Genomic DNA, 12,748 nt, shown 5'->3' with positions numbered 1-12,748 from the left:
GTGCATGGCAGCATGGCACATTAATATGGCTGCAATGGAGGATAGGCTTATGTTGGTTTATGAACAGTGATGCAACATTCTGTAGATTGTTTTTGGTAATCTAAAATCTAAGTGATGCTTGAACTTTTTTCATTTATGGATGGTAGATCACCAGGTAAGAAGTACATACAATGCACACCCACAAGTCTGTTGGATAGGTGGAGCTGAAACAGGCTTCTATGTTTACAGTATTATGCAATGTTGGACCAGGATTGTTATGAAGTATTAAAAACAAGTTTTGTGCGGCTTTTCAAGTTAATGTCACAGTATTGTCTGTGCAGTGGCCACCTACGCCGTCTGTACAATGCAACTTCTTTACAGAAGGTAATAGTATAAACAGCTTTGTTAATAACAGGAAGGCGTGCCAATAGAGCTATGAGGTTTCAAACCAGCATGAACCCAGCCTCTGCAAGGCAAGCAGAGGGAGGAAACAGCTCAACAAAAAGCCACAGCCTGTGTAGCACTGACTGTTAAAAAATACCAGTCTGCTGGTGGGAGTGCATTCACTAATTAGTAAGAAGGGAGCAATAGTTGTAATTGTAGTAATTCTGCATTCTCCACAATAATAAAGAATAACATGGGTAGATGTTAAAACAGAAAGTAAAATGAAATGTCTGCTATGCATTTACTGGGCACAGATGTGCAGCAAAAACAAATTGACCCAAAAATGACACAATGTTCATTCCTGTTTTCCTGTTTTGTAAATTATGTCTAGATAACTGTATTAAAATCAACACAACCCAGGTAGAATCTGAGAGGACACCTAATTTGTTTTTCTCTCACAGTCTGAGCTGAAGATTTTACTTCCATTGGACACGTCTTATCTGCTTCTTTAGTCAGGCCACAGCAGCTCCAGGGTTGAATTGAAGCTACAATATATACACATAACTTCACCTGTTTTTTTTTTTAAGGCAGTCTCCGAAAAACAGATACCATAATTTGCCTTTAAATGATGCAACTAAAAAGCAAACTAACAGCAGCCTGAAGGTCTCAAATAAACCTCCACTGAAAGGTCATAAGTTCAAACTATAGTATTACCTCGTAAACAACAATAAACCATCTGTTTCTCTAATAACAGCCTCTAAGTGCCCTCTGCTGCATTCCTTGACAGTGATTGTACTCATCAGCTCCCATGTATTGGATTTGCTTCAGGGAATAATCCCATGTGTTGATATGAAAAAGAATTCATTGCCAGTCAACTGTTATACAAGTGGAGAAAGCTCATTTAAATATATGAATAATGAAATTTCCCTGTGAATCGTGCAACCGGGGTCGATTAGCGCAGACTAAAACAAACACTGCTGTACACTTGGCCAGTCAGTAGTTTTAATAGTAGTTTAAACAATTATATAAATGTATAAAATGTATATAAATTATATATTATATAAATTATTGCCCAAAGCTCTGTTTTATGTGTATTTGCTAACCAGCAGGCTTATTCAGCTAAACAATGTAAAAATCAAGCTATTGGCTACTGTTATTAGCTTTATGTCGGTAAATGATTCCACTCACACAATAACCAAAACTTCATACAAACATATTTTATTTGCATGGAAGCTTGTTTTCCAGAGGACGGCTTCAGTTAATAGCATACATCCAATGACAAAAACAATGTTTCAATTAAAGTCGAAGCGAATTTTGAAGCAGAATTTTGAAATGTCCCATTAAAGCAAATGTTAATTAGAGTTGTTTCCATCAACTGGTTTAGAGTGAATAAACAAAGCTGTATAAACGTACTTTGGTCAGAAGATGGCAGGGTAATAATTGGCTGTGGGTTAAGCAATCAGAAAGGAGTAGAAGAAGTAGAGATTGTGTGAAAGAGAAAAATCAACAACAAAAAAGAGGTTACTAATCGGACAATTTTGGCCACCCACAAGAGAAAATGGAGAAAAAAATCTTTAGGAATTACATAAAATTGGGCAAGTTATATTTGTTCTTTCATGTCAGAGAGGAAACAGCTGAGCAGTCATATGAGTTAATTGTTTACTATGTCAGAACTTATTGGGAAAAATCGTTTCCATCTCCCGTCTAGTGCATTAACTATTCAAAAAAAAAAAAAAAAGAAACCTTTTATGTGCATTTTCAATTCATCGAATTTTGGTGTTTCCATTAAACTTTTCTCATCTTTCTCTTTTATCTTCAAATTGTGCCTAGACACTCATTGATGGATACACAACTAGTGTTGTAAAGGCACTTAGACTGAGATTTCACACACACACACACACACACACACACACACACACACACACACACACACATACATACAGAGTGCAGTTTGAGATGTCATTGCAGTGTTTTGACCTCCATTTTTTACTTCTTTTCAGAATTTATAAAACCTAAAGACTGTGAACACTACTCGCGCTTTTTCTTTAGAGTCCCTTTTCTGCAGCACTTGCGGGTGCAGAACAAGCAGCATTTGAGTGTCAACCAAAGCACGGTGAGGAGGATGATGACTAAAACCCCGATGACATCCAGGCTGTGGTACTGAATCCAGTTTAAGTCATGAGCAGCTACCCTTAAGTGTTCAGCTCCTGAGTGTCTCATGACAAACTCGGTCCAGAAAACAGCCAGGTCCAGAGGCTCAACAGGACGGTCCAGGTGCACCTGAGACAGTGTCGCAATCTTCTCTTGGTAACTGTGGAGAAGTTATATTTCAAAAGACAAAGTTAATAGGATGATCTCCAAATCTGATCATCACAAGACCTCTATATCCTCTCAGGCTGCATATAAGGATAACTGTTTTCACAACACACTATAAATGTTTAAAACAAGATTCAAACATTTGCATGAGCCAAAAAATGATTTGCCTTCTAACACCTACAGCAAACAAACTGTCTTTCAAGTGCAGCTTAACAAATACCCCCTGACAAATAGATGTGAAGTATTAAAAACAATATAAACGCAGCAAGTGTTAGTTACAAGAACAGTATATTTAGAGAGTAGAATACTTAAGGAAGAAAATATGACTGCTAGGATGCAAATATGCGAATTAATGCACAATCGAAGGTATCTTAAAATGTTTCTTGAGGAAGCAAATGCACTCAATGAACTTGTAAAGCCTTAAGATATGCACACAGTATGTTCTGCTGATAAACACTAAATGTAAAGAGAAATATTTACAGGAGCACCTTAAAGAGGTCAGATAACATACGGAAGACTGAGGGAGCTGTCTATCAAGTCTGTACACGCCCCCAAAGCACAGATAAGAAGTCTAATCAGGCAACATCAGTGAAATACCTATGTGTTGGGGTCTGATTTTAAGAACCTGACTCCACCCTACTAGTTTAGCGACTTGACCATAGAACTGCTACACTAGATCTGTTGCCCAACTCGAAAGTGCGTCCTATAAATACTATATGCATCATTTCATCAACCATTGCAATTTTACGGCCATGCACACCACCATCTTCCACAATCTGCTGAGTTGACCTACCACATAGGATCTATGTAATGCCTTGTCACAGAGGGTGCAGAAGTCAAAGGGTTAAAACATCAGATTTAATATTACTGTTATATTTGAACTTTATTTTAATTTATTTGCTATAAGAAACCCTCGACCCGACCCACATGTTCTTTATTTTACCCAAAACTGAAGAAATAAAATTAGGATAAAATATCACCTGCCAATTACTTTTTGGGGGGTCTAGAGAGTACCCGACTTGATGCAAGTCTCTGGGCCATGGGTGTGCAAGAATTTTACGGACAAACATATTATTATTTTATATACTTTTGCCCAATAACACAAAAAACAATGACCTTTTGCAAAGCCCCTGCCAGAATGACCACTGTTCAATTCTATGTTTGCAATGTTGCAAGTTTGTTTTTTTAACTCCAGCATTTAGATTGTAACGTTAACTTGATTTGCAAGGGCAAATGATGACTTGATGTGAATTTGGAACTTGCAGTCTTTCTCGAAAGCAGCAGGAATTAATAGTCCAGCTCTGGTTTGCTTTGTGCCGAAACATTTTCAATTTTGCTTGTCAGTGTAACTGACTCACACTATAGCTCACTACTTTGTTTATCTAACCTCAGCACACATTAACGGCGTGCGGCTAAAAGTTTCCAATGCTGCTGATAATCGACAAATGATATTGTAACTATCAAATGCAAAAAGTAGTTATTTCTGTCTACTTCTCTTAGATATTTCAGAACTATTATTCCTGAAAGTAGAAAGAAACATGTCAGTTGGGAAAGAGTTTTTTTGTCTGACTAAGTTTTTTTGTCCTTTCTTTTTTTTTTTTTAATGTCATGTGATTAAAGGCTCCCTGTGGCATTTTGGACATCCAGAGCTACAATGTTTTCTTTATGTGGTGCACACTTTTGTTTGTTTAAAAGAAAACTCCACAGGGAGCCTTTAATTTGTCCCTTTTTCTCCAATAATCAACCATTATGATTTCAATGTACTGAACACACAGTATCGACTTGTCTTACCTTTTGTCGTGGATGATTTTATTAAGTGCAGCCAGTAGGGTTTCAGTGGTCATATCATAAATTCTGAGAGTCTCTGCAACACCGCGGGCCACCAGGCGATTCACATTGTCCCCCTGGTCCCCAAACAGTGGAAACATCAACATGGGCACAGCATTACAGATGCCTTCATAGATACCGTGGGTGCCTCCGTGAGTGATGAACACTCTGGCTTTGGGATGGGCTGAGGAGCACAGAAACACATACAGCTATTGGTCCAGTTCACCACAAATCAATTGCATATAATGTTTTTGCACATAAAAGGAAACACACCTAGGAGATCATTCTGAGGTAACCACTTCATAAGTCTCACGTTTTTGGGCATATCTGCAGGTGGGACTCCAGTGTATCGCCACACAACCTGAAACAGAAATAATACCTCTTAATTTTTAACTGTGATGTGCAGTCTGTTTGTGCAATGAATCGTCCACAAGGCAAAGCAGAGGACAAAGTCCTATGGTTTAAACTGATTAGGGCCTGAGCATGCTGAGTGTGAAAATATTTGCCTAATATGTTCATGTTTGCAGTCTTTGTGCAGGCAGAGACGTGTGAGTTTTATCTGAAAAGAATAAATAGCACTCTAATAAAAGTAATCAAAGGATAAACAGATGTAGGTTATTGGACTGAGTCTAAGTAAAGTGATTTAATCTAATATGTTACCCTTTGAGGAATTTGCCGAAAGGCATCAAAGAACTGTTTAGCCTTCTCCTCAGGCATGTTGGACACCATTGAGCCCAGAGTAAAGACGATAAAGCCGTCGTCCCCTGAGCCCTCCACAAACTCCAACAAGTCCTACAGGGGGGGGTGGGAAAAACAAATAAAAACAAGTTAAAAACACACAAACAAAAAAAATTCTCATATACGGATGTATGCTCATGACAAAAGGCTGCAATAGGTTTTTATTTTAAGGTGAAGCTACTATAACACTTCCATCTGCAAGCCTCCATAGGAGCAGGAAAACCTGGTCTTTTACAATGTTGTAAGCCAGTTCTGTCTAAATAATGATAAACAGTCAAAACAATCTTTCCAGCATCCATCTTTTTCTCTGGAAACATATGTATCTCCACATTCAGTTCAAAGGGAAAAGGACTTAAAGTACCATGTAAATAATCATTGAGTCTTTGTTATTTATTGTAAAACTTTAAAATATCTAGTCCCCAAAAATGTTGTTTTACTGTCATCTTTGTATGAAATACAAAATAAGCTGCTTGTCCATACTCTGACTAATCTGTTGTATTTCCTAAATCTTTTTGCAAGCACTAATGCAATAATCTTTACCACTTATAATGTCAGTGCAAGTTCACAAAAAGGTGTAGTCAGAAAAGCTGCCGACTGTTTTAACACAGACAAACAAATTAAATATTTTCATTCCTATAAATCATAGACACAGATATCCAACTGAGATTCAAAACTGCATCTAATATTTCTTGGCCACTTGGGGTCACAATAATTCTACAACAAGCTGAATAGCACATGCATTTGACACATTATCAACTTAGTTATTTTGGCCGACGTGAGAAAACAAATACCTCATAAATTAGTTTCTAACTTTTAGTTTTAGCTGAAAATAGTTTCCCAATAGTGGCGCAGGATTTGTCACCAAACATTCACAACAGTTTAGAATAGAATACTTAAAAAACGAATAATTCTGTATGGGTTCATCATTGTTAACAATGCCTTTCATATTATACATAAATCAGTGGTTTGCTTTAGCTTGACGTAACATGAAGCAGGAGCAATTTGTTTTAAGTGAATCCAGATGTGATTTGTTTATTTTGCATGCATTCCTCGAGTACTCACCACAGGCAGAGGAGATTTCTTTGCACAGTTGATTCCTCCAATGAAAACCTGGTTTGGCATGGTAGGTTTGGGATATTCAAATGAAAAGTCATATCTGAGAAGCCAGATAGCTGCATTAGAAAGAAGGCCTTTGTAGGTCATGCCTTCCTCTAAATGCCTGCTGACCAGCTCGTCAAAGTGGACATACATTATTCCGCACATGTAGTGCTCCAAAAGCGTCATTAACATGTTTTTGACTCTCTGTGGGAAGTTCATGATGTCTGAATTTCCACTGAAGGCAGCAGGAATGTAGGAAGGAGGAGAGGGGCACTTACTAGCATCTATATCCAGCCCACAGGGAAGTCCACGTAGAAAATAAACCGCTGGAATGGAAAAAATATGAGACAGGATGGAGCCGCAGGGAAGGAAAGGGTCTGTAAGCACCACATCGAAGCCCTCTTCCTTCAGTCCACTCATTATAGGCTGGTTGTTCAGCAAACTCTCGCAGGCTTTCACCTGCATTGAAGTAAAGTTAGTCAAACGTTGCACATTGACGAATATATCTGTGATTGCTGGTGGCTCGAGGAATACTCCGTCCTGCAGCTGGTCAAATGTTCCATCCAGTTCAGCTTTGGTAAAGGGCACTGGGTACATCTCTGTCCTGTAGTTTTCTGAGCTACGCATCAACAGACTGCTCTCAGGAACCAGCACCAAGATGTCATGGCCCTTGAGTTTGAGGTCCTTCACCAGGATCTTCATGCTTAGCCAGTGACTCCCATCCACAGGCACAACCAGCACCTTCCCCCCTTGAACGGGCCCCAGACTGAGGCAACACAGCCAGGCAACCAGCCCCAGTGCAGCAAACCCCACCCCGCTGCTCATTGCTTCTTCTCTGTTCTGCAAGCTGGCTCGTTCTAAGAGCTAGTGGTAGCTGTTGTTAGGAGGTACTTTTTATATGTGAGCTTGTGGGAGTAAGTGTGTGGTTAAGATCTGCAGGAAGTTTGCAGGCGGGCTGTTATGCAACCATAGGAAGTGAGTGAAGATTCCCAGTGGAATTTGTCTCCACGTTATCATTATCTTATGGGGACTTTGCTTATTTGCATCTAACTTTATTTAAATTTACATATACTGACAAGATTTTTGAATATATTTTTAAGATATTTTACAAGTGACATAATGCAACTTTCTACTTGCATATTGTTAGTTGCAATTCAATTGCAATTCAATAATGTGAAGAAGTGCTATGAATAGCTAAAAGCTAAGTTTAGTGTCTTTTGGGATATCAGTTATTTTCTTAATTCTACTATTCTTTATGTTAACTGCAATTTTTGTTTCCTATTTATTTTTTTCCAGCGAAGGACTAACGGCCATTAAGACCTGCAAGTCATTGTGGCTGTGCATGTTTGCACTGTACTACAACTGGTTGGTGCAAAGTCCTTTGTTTACATAGGCAGCTCCTTCTCTCCTTCTGAAAAAACATGCGTACTTGGTGGCCTATTGCATGAGCCCTCTCTTAACCTCTTTTTTCTTCCCTCTCTCTTGTCACGCACATGTCTACCTACAACCATTGAGAAAACACGCATGCCGTGCAAAGCCAGTGGTAATAGGAAACCAACACCCCTGTCTTTGGAGGTGGGGTGATAACATCAAACCAACAATGTCATTCTTGGAATTTTGCCTTTGGTTACAACTTGCATCACCAAAGGAAACTCTCCGTGAGAGTAACAATTATTTAGGTGAGAAATTATTAGCTCATAGAAATAAATGAGGACACCAATATAGCAATTAGTGATGAGTAGTAGAGAAAGTTGTTCTTTGACACACCATCACATGACAATATCCTGTGTTGTCCCTGCTTTATTTACATTTCTACAAAGTGTAAACAACTTCTCGTCAGTGCAACACTGCAGATTTAGGTGAGTGTCCATCTAAAAAATACTTCTAAAGGGCTCCGGAGACTTGACCACTCTCCAGTGAAACTTGCATTAATTTGCAGGGCCATTCATCACCAGCCTGAATCTGGCAGTTGTTCCCAGACCCAGTGCCCAGTTTCTTGCAGCAACTTAAAAAGTGAGAGAACTGAGGCTGTTGCACAGTATTTGAGAGGAGTGTATGAGTCTGTGGGAGCTGTAGAATCTATCACATTGCAGTTGTTTATCTTTGTGGTTTAATGAAATACTCAGACCAGAGCTGCCCTGATACGATTTTGCAGTTTGCTGCATATTCATACTGTGAGAAGTTGGCCTGAATGGAATATTAAAATTCAGGCTGCGTGACTGATGGTCTGATAATTTCAAGTTTTTTTTCCGTCCAGTGGATGTGGAATGCCCCTAGGAGTAGCAGAAACCAGTTGTGAACACAACACTGACTCACTTTACTTTTCAGCTTGATAATGCAAACATGCTAGCTAGCAGACATATATTTACACATCCAGCAATCAGAGAACACCATTAGAATTCATTTGGAGTTGTGTTTCTGGCTACACAGTCCAACATTTACTCTCTTATTTGTATTGATTTGTTTTAAGACACTGTAGCAGCTTGACTGTAGAGTCTACCACACTCTCTCTTAACCTCTTTATTCATTACTCATTCTGATACAGTTCACTTTTATGCCATGCATATATTTTAAATTCTCACCTTACCCATGGCCCGTTAACCTTTGCATCTCATTGTTAAACTATAATCTTTATCTTATCTTGACTTTATGGGTGGCAATGTCAGTTTGTCAATAGGTCGGACTCACGAAAATTAACAACTATAAATTGGGTTATCATTAAATTTTGTACATACATTCATGGTCCCCAGATAAATCCCAATGACTTGTATGATCCCCTGACTTTCTCTCTATCACAACCACAAAGTTTGTGGTAGTTTTTTGCTGTGTTTGAAGAAAAACCTCCTTCATCTCCAATGTATGGCTGGTTAAAAGTTTAATACAGTGTGCAGTGGAGACAGAAGTTCACAACAGAGCTGTATAATTTGTAATTGGTAATTTGTTTTTACCTTCAATAATGAGCAGGTTTACAGGAACAACAAGCTAAACAATAAGTGTAAGGTGTCTTAAAACTGGTAGATTTACAAAGACTTAATACAAGTCTGTGTCACGAATCAAAGCATGATTGGATTAGTTAAGGCGTGGCTCCTCAAAGGCTTGGCCTGGGCTCTGTTAACAATACAACAAAGGTTTCACTCAGAGAGAACTTTTCATTCATTCATTCATTCATTCATTCATTATCCTCCACAGAGGGAGAAAAGCAGACACTTAATTAAATCAGAATCACAAATAAATAATCTGTTAAACAATATCAAAATGCATAGTTCCTCTCAGCAAAAAGCTTGAGAAGCAGACGATTAAATCAGGATGCACAGATAGTAAATAGTTAGTGACAAAACTAAAAGATATTCTGTCACAACTGGAATATCTCGACAACTCTCAATGGACAAACGTGATCATTTTATGACGTCCATCTCTCCTGCTGGATGAAGTGGAATCACTTTAGTCATTCTTTGATGTTTCATCTAGCACTACACTATACATGCTTTGGTTTATGATGGGATATAAACTAATGACATTCCCATAAGCATTCTCAAATATAGTGGTTTTAATCATATCTAACAACATAAATCTTTTCAGATGGAGATCCATGAAGAGTAATCTTTAAAGGGGGGTCTGTTACCTATGAAATTAGGCATCCTTATAGAGACCAGAACCAATTTTACCTTAAACATGTTTTTTTCTGTTGTAAAGTTGGGCATTTTACCCATAGACTGTATATAAATAATGGACGTAGTCACTTGGGAGTCCACAAACCATTGGTTTGTAGCCCATTGGAAGCATTGAGTTCATTGTTACACTCGTCACCATCTTGTGTCGCCATCTTGTTTCTGATATGCGGAGCAGACCATATCTGGACTGTGGAGGAGCGAGAGGGATCTGATCACTGACTACAGCCTCTCTACACCTCAACCTGACTGAGAGAAGTCACTGCTAATTCATGTTAGCATTAACTGTAGCATTAGCTAGGATGCTAGTTTTGGCTAGCAAAAAACAAAAACTAAATGTATGTTACTTACCTCAGAAAAATGAACAGCGACTCCTTGGAGTGTCTGTTAGCCCAACCAAACACTGAACAAGACATTTTCAATGAACAAAATGTTAAAAAACTGTCATTAAGTAAAAATACAGTGTGAAAGGATCAAAGTTATGAGACCAAACCGGTAAACATCTTCTTTTTGAAGAAACGAAACAACAACTTTATTGACACAGTGCTGTGGATACGCATTTCTTTGCTTCTGCTGATGACAGCTGACATTGTGAGTGACCTGTCAATCAAAGGTAGCCACGCCCCAAATCATATGATTCTTTATCTTCTATTTTCTTCTAAATGGGGCCATTATTTACACAATTAAGATCAATTGCAATTGAGACCATAGTGTTGTCCTAAAGAAAAATTTCTGAGGTAATAAACCAAGTGAGAAATTTTCTCATTTTGTATTGAAATGAATGGAGCAAAATGCTTCTGCAGCCACCATCAGCGCCCCCTGTTTGAAATTTTTCAGTAGAATGCAGCTTAAGGCACTTCCTGGTTTGCTTCACTGCTCAGACCCGGAGGTTGCCGTCTGATTTTACCATGGGGGTCTATGTGGTGTGACTTGTTTTTTTAGAGCCAGCCTCAAGTGGCCATAAGAGGAACTGCAGTTTTTGGCACTACTACTTTAGATGAATTTCTCAGCCATTTTCAGCCAGGGTTTGTCAGCCTGGTAAGTTTAGAGGGCTTTGGTCCTGCTACCCAGGGTGCTGAGATGGACTGAGGAATATTTAAGAAAATACTTGAGAATCAGGATGAGCATGTGCAACTTATCACTACATGACAGAGCTCATGCAATAAACATTTTCTGCTCCAAACAGCACATTATCATATAAAGCTTGTCGACAGGTTGTCATAAAAACGGAACAAAGCTTAGTGTGAATGAAATGTATGAACATGCTCATAAAAGCCAAGAATCACAAACAAGTATGACAACATGCTGACTTCCTGATGAAATGTGCTGCTTTGGAAATAAGGAAGGTACTGTGTGCTATTTGTTGCAGCCAAGCTGTCACTTATTATCTGCCTGTACAACCAAATAAAAGCCATAATTAATGTTTCATCAACTGCTTTTAGGGATTTTGTCTATTTACTAGTTATGGCGATATTTGGAGTATTTTATGATGGCCATTTTTTCCATTCACATGATAATTTAATTAAAATGTTCAAAGAAAACATCAGACTTCTTAAATGCTTTGAAGAAAAGAAGAAAAAAGCCTTTTATGAGAAACTAGTTTTGATGTTGCTGCAAACTATGAAGTGATTGCACCGTTCAACCACATGGTGGTGCCAAAGCCACTAAAACACCACCAAGTGGATCATTTCTGTCTGTTTAGTGTATCATCTACCATCAATCCAGAGATCTCATTATACAGGTTATTTCACGAGACGTGCCAGCTTCAAACTCTGCACAAACTAACCACCTCTATGTTCTTTACACTTAAAGCTAAGTAAGCCAATCCAACAAAACCCTGACACCGTTGTGCAAATATTTCTAGTGGACAAACTTTGCGAGAATGAATTGCTTACATAAGCCTATCAAATTACTGCATCATAGTCTTTAACAGGGTGAAATCCAGTTCATAAAAATTAATGTCAGTCTGATATCAAGGTTCAGAGTTCAATATTATTCCACTTGAGGTTATTTATGACACTGTTTGCACCAAACTCACCACGAAAATATTTACAAATGTCATATTCATGCCAACTATGAAGCCTGTAGTTGTGTTGGTAGTTTACAGATGGCGTGGTCTTCACGCTATGCTTTGTAGAAAATAAACTGATAAGCACAAGTGTGTACAAAGCAAGTGGCTCGTAATCCCTCTCTTTCTCTTCCTGCTTTTACTCAAACATGTCACATTAAATGTGGGCGAGTCTCTCACCAGGAGTTGTTGGTATATTTCAGTTTGGAACAGTATCAGATCAGCACAGTTAAGAGACGTTCTACTAAAATGACCTACTTTGGTCTGCCTGCATGTAATTCTACCTTCAAGTAATGGCCAATGAAAGTACAAACCCTCATATGAGAGGTAATTTAATATGACCAAGTAACACTTTAGATTTAGCACAAAGTATCCAGGCTGAAAAAATATGCAGAGCCTACTTTTATCTTATTACAAGAAATATTGCATCTAAAACTATTTTCTTATGTATGTAAAGAAAGTTTTGTATGGGTAAAATAAAGCTAAATAGACAAAATAAATAAAAGAATTCCATAACAACTTAGATAATATACACAGGAAACGGATGGAGATGTGAACTCGCCTCATCTGCAATTCAAATTCAAAAGATTTGAAATTTGTTGTGGATGTTTAAATTGCACTCATAGTCAATTCCCTCAGAAAGGATGTCAGGCGTTGCAATAAATCAAAA

At 38.2% G+C, this 12,748-nt stretch overlaps 1 protein-coding gene across 1 annotated transcript; it reads right to left on the bottom strand.

The window, feature by feature from the left end:
• Positions 1–1,565: 1,565 nt before the first annotated feature.
• LOC131979395 (UDP-glucuronosyltransferase-like) lies at positions 1,566–7,219 on the bottom strand. The gene is made up of 5 exons (XM_059343361.1): positions 6,307–7,219; positions 5,167–5,298; positions 4,780–4,867; positions 4,471–4,690; positions 1,566–2,674 (listed from the first exon to the last, which is right to left on the bottom strand). Exons 1-5 carry the CDS (start codon positions 7,165–7,167, stop codon positions 2,392–2,394), a joined length of 1,584 nt encoding a protein of 527 aa, XP_059199344.1. The 5' UTR covers positions 7,168–7,219; the 3' UTR covers positions 1,566–2,391.
• Positions 7,220–12,748: the final 5,529 nt, after the last annotated feature.

The sequence above is a fragment of the Centropristis striata genome, chromosome 10 (assembly GCF_030273125.1).
Source record: "Centropristis striata isolate RG_2023a ecotype Rhode Island chromosome 10, C.striata_1.0, whole genome shotgun sequence".
Classification (NCBI taxonomy): Eukaryota; Metazoa; Chordata; class Actinopteri; order Perciformes; family Serranidae; genus Centropristis; species Centropristis striata.
Note: the sequence above shows the minus strand (reverse complement) of the source record. Positions and strands in the feature narration are given on the sequence as shown.

Bases quoted from the DNA above. Each gene is read 5' to 3' on its own strand.
- LOC131979395 (XM_059343361.1), bottom strand. From the start codon at position 7,167: ATGAGCAGCGGGGTGGGGTTTGCTGCACTGGGGCTGGTTGCCTGGCTG. The intron at 4,868-5,166 runs GTAACATATTAG...TTTCTGTTTCAG, and splicing joins TTCGGCAAATTCCTCAAAGG to GTTGTGTGGCGATACACTGG. The intron at 4,691-4,779 runs GTGTGTTTCCTT...TGTGCTCCTCAG, and splicing joins ACCTCAGAATGATCTCCTAG to CCCATCCCAAAGCCAGAGTG.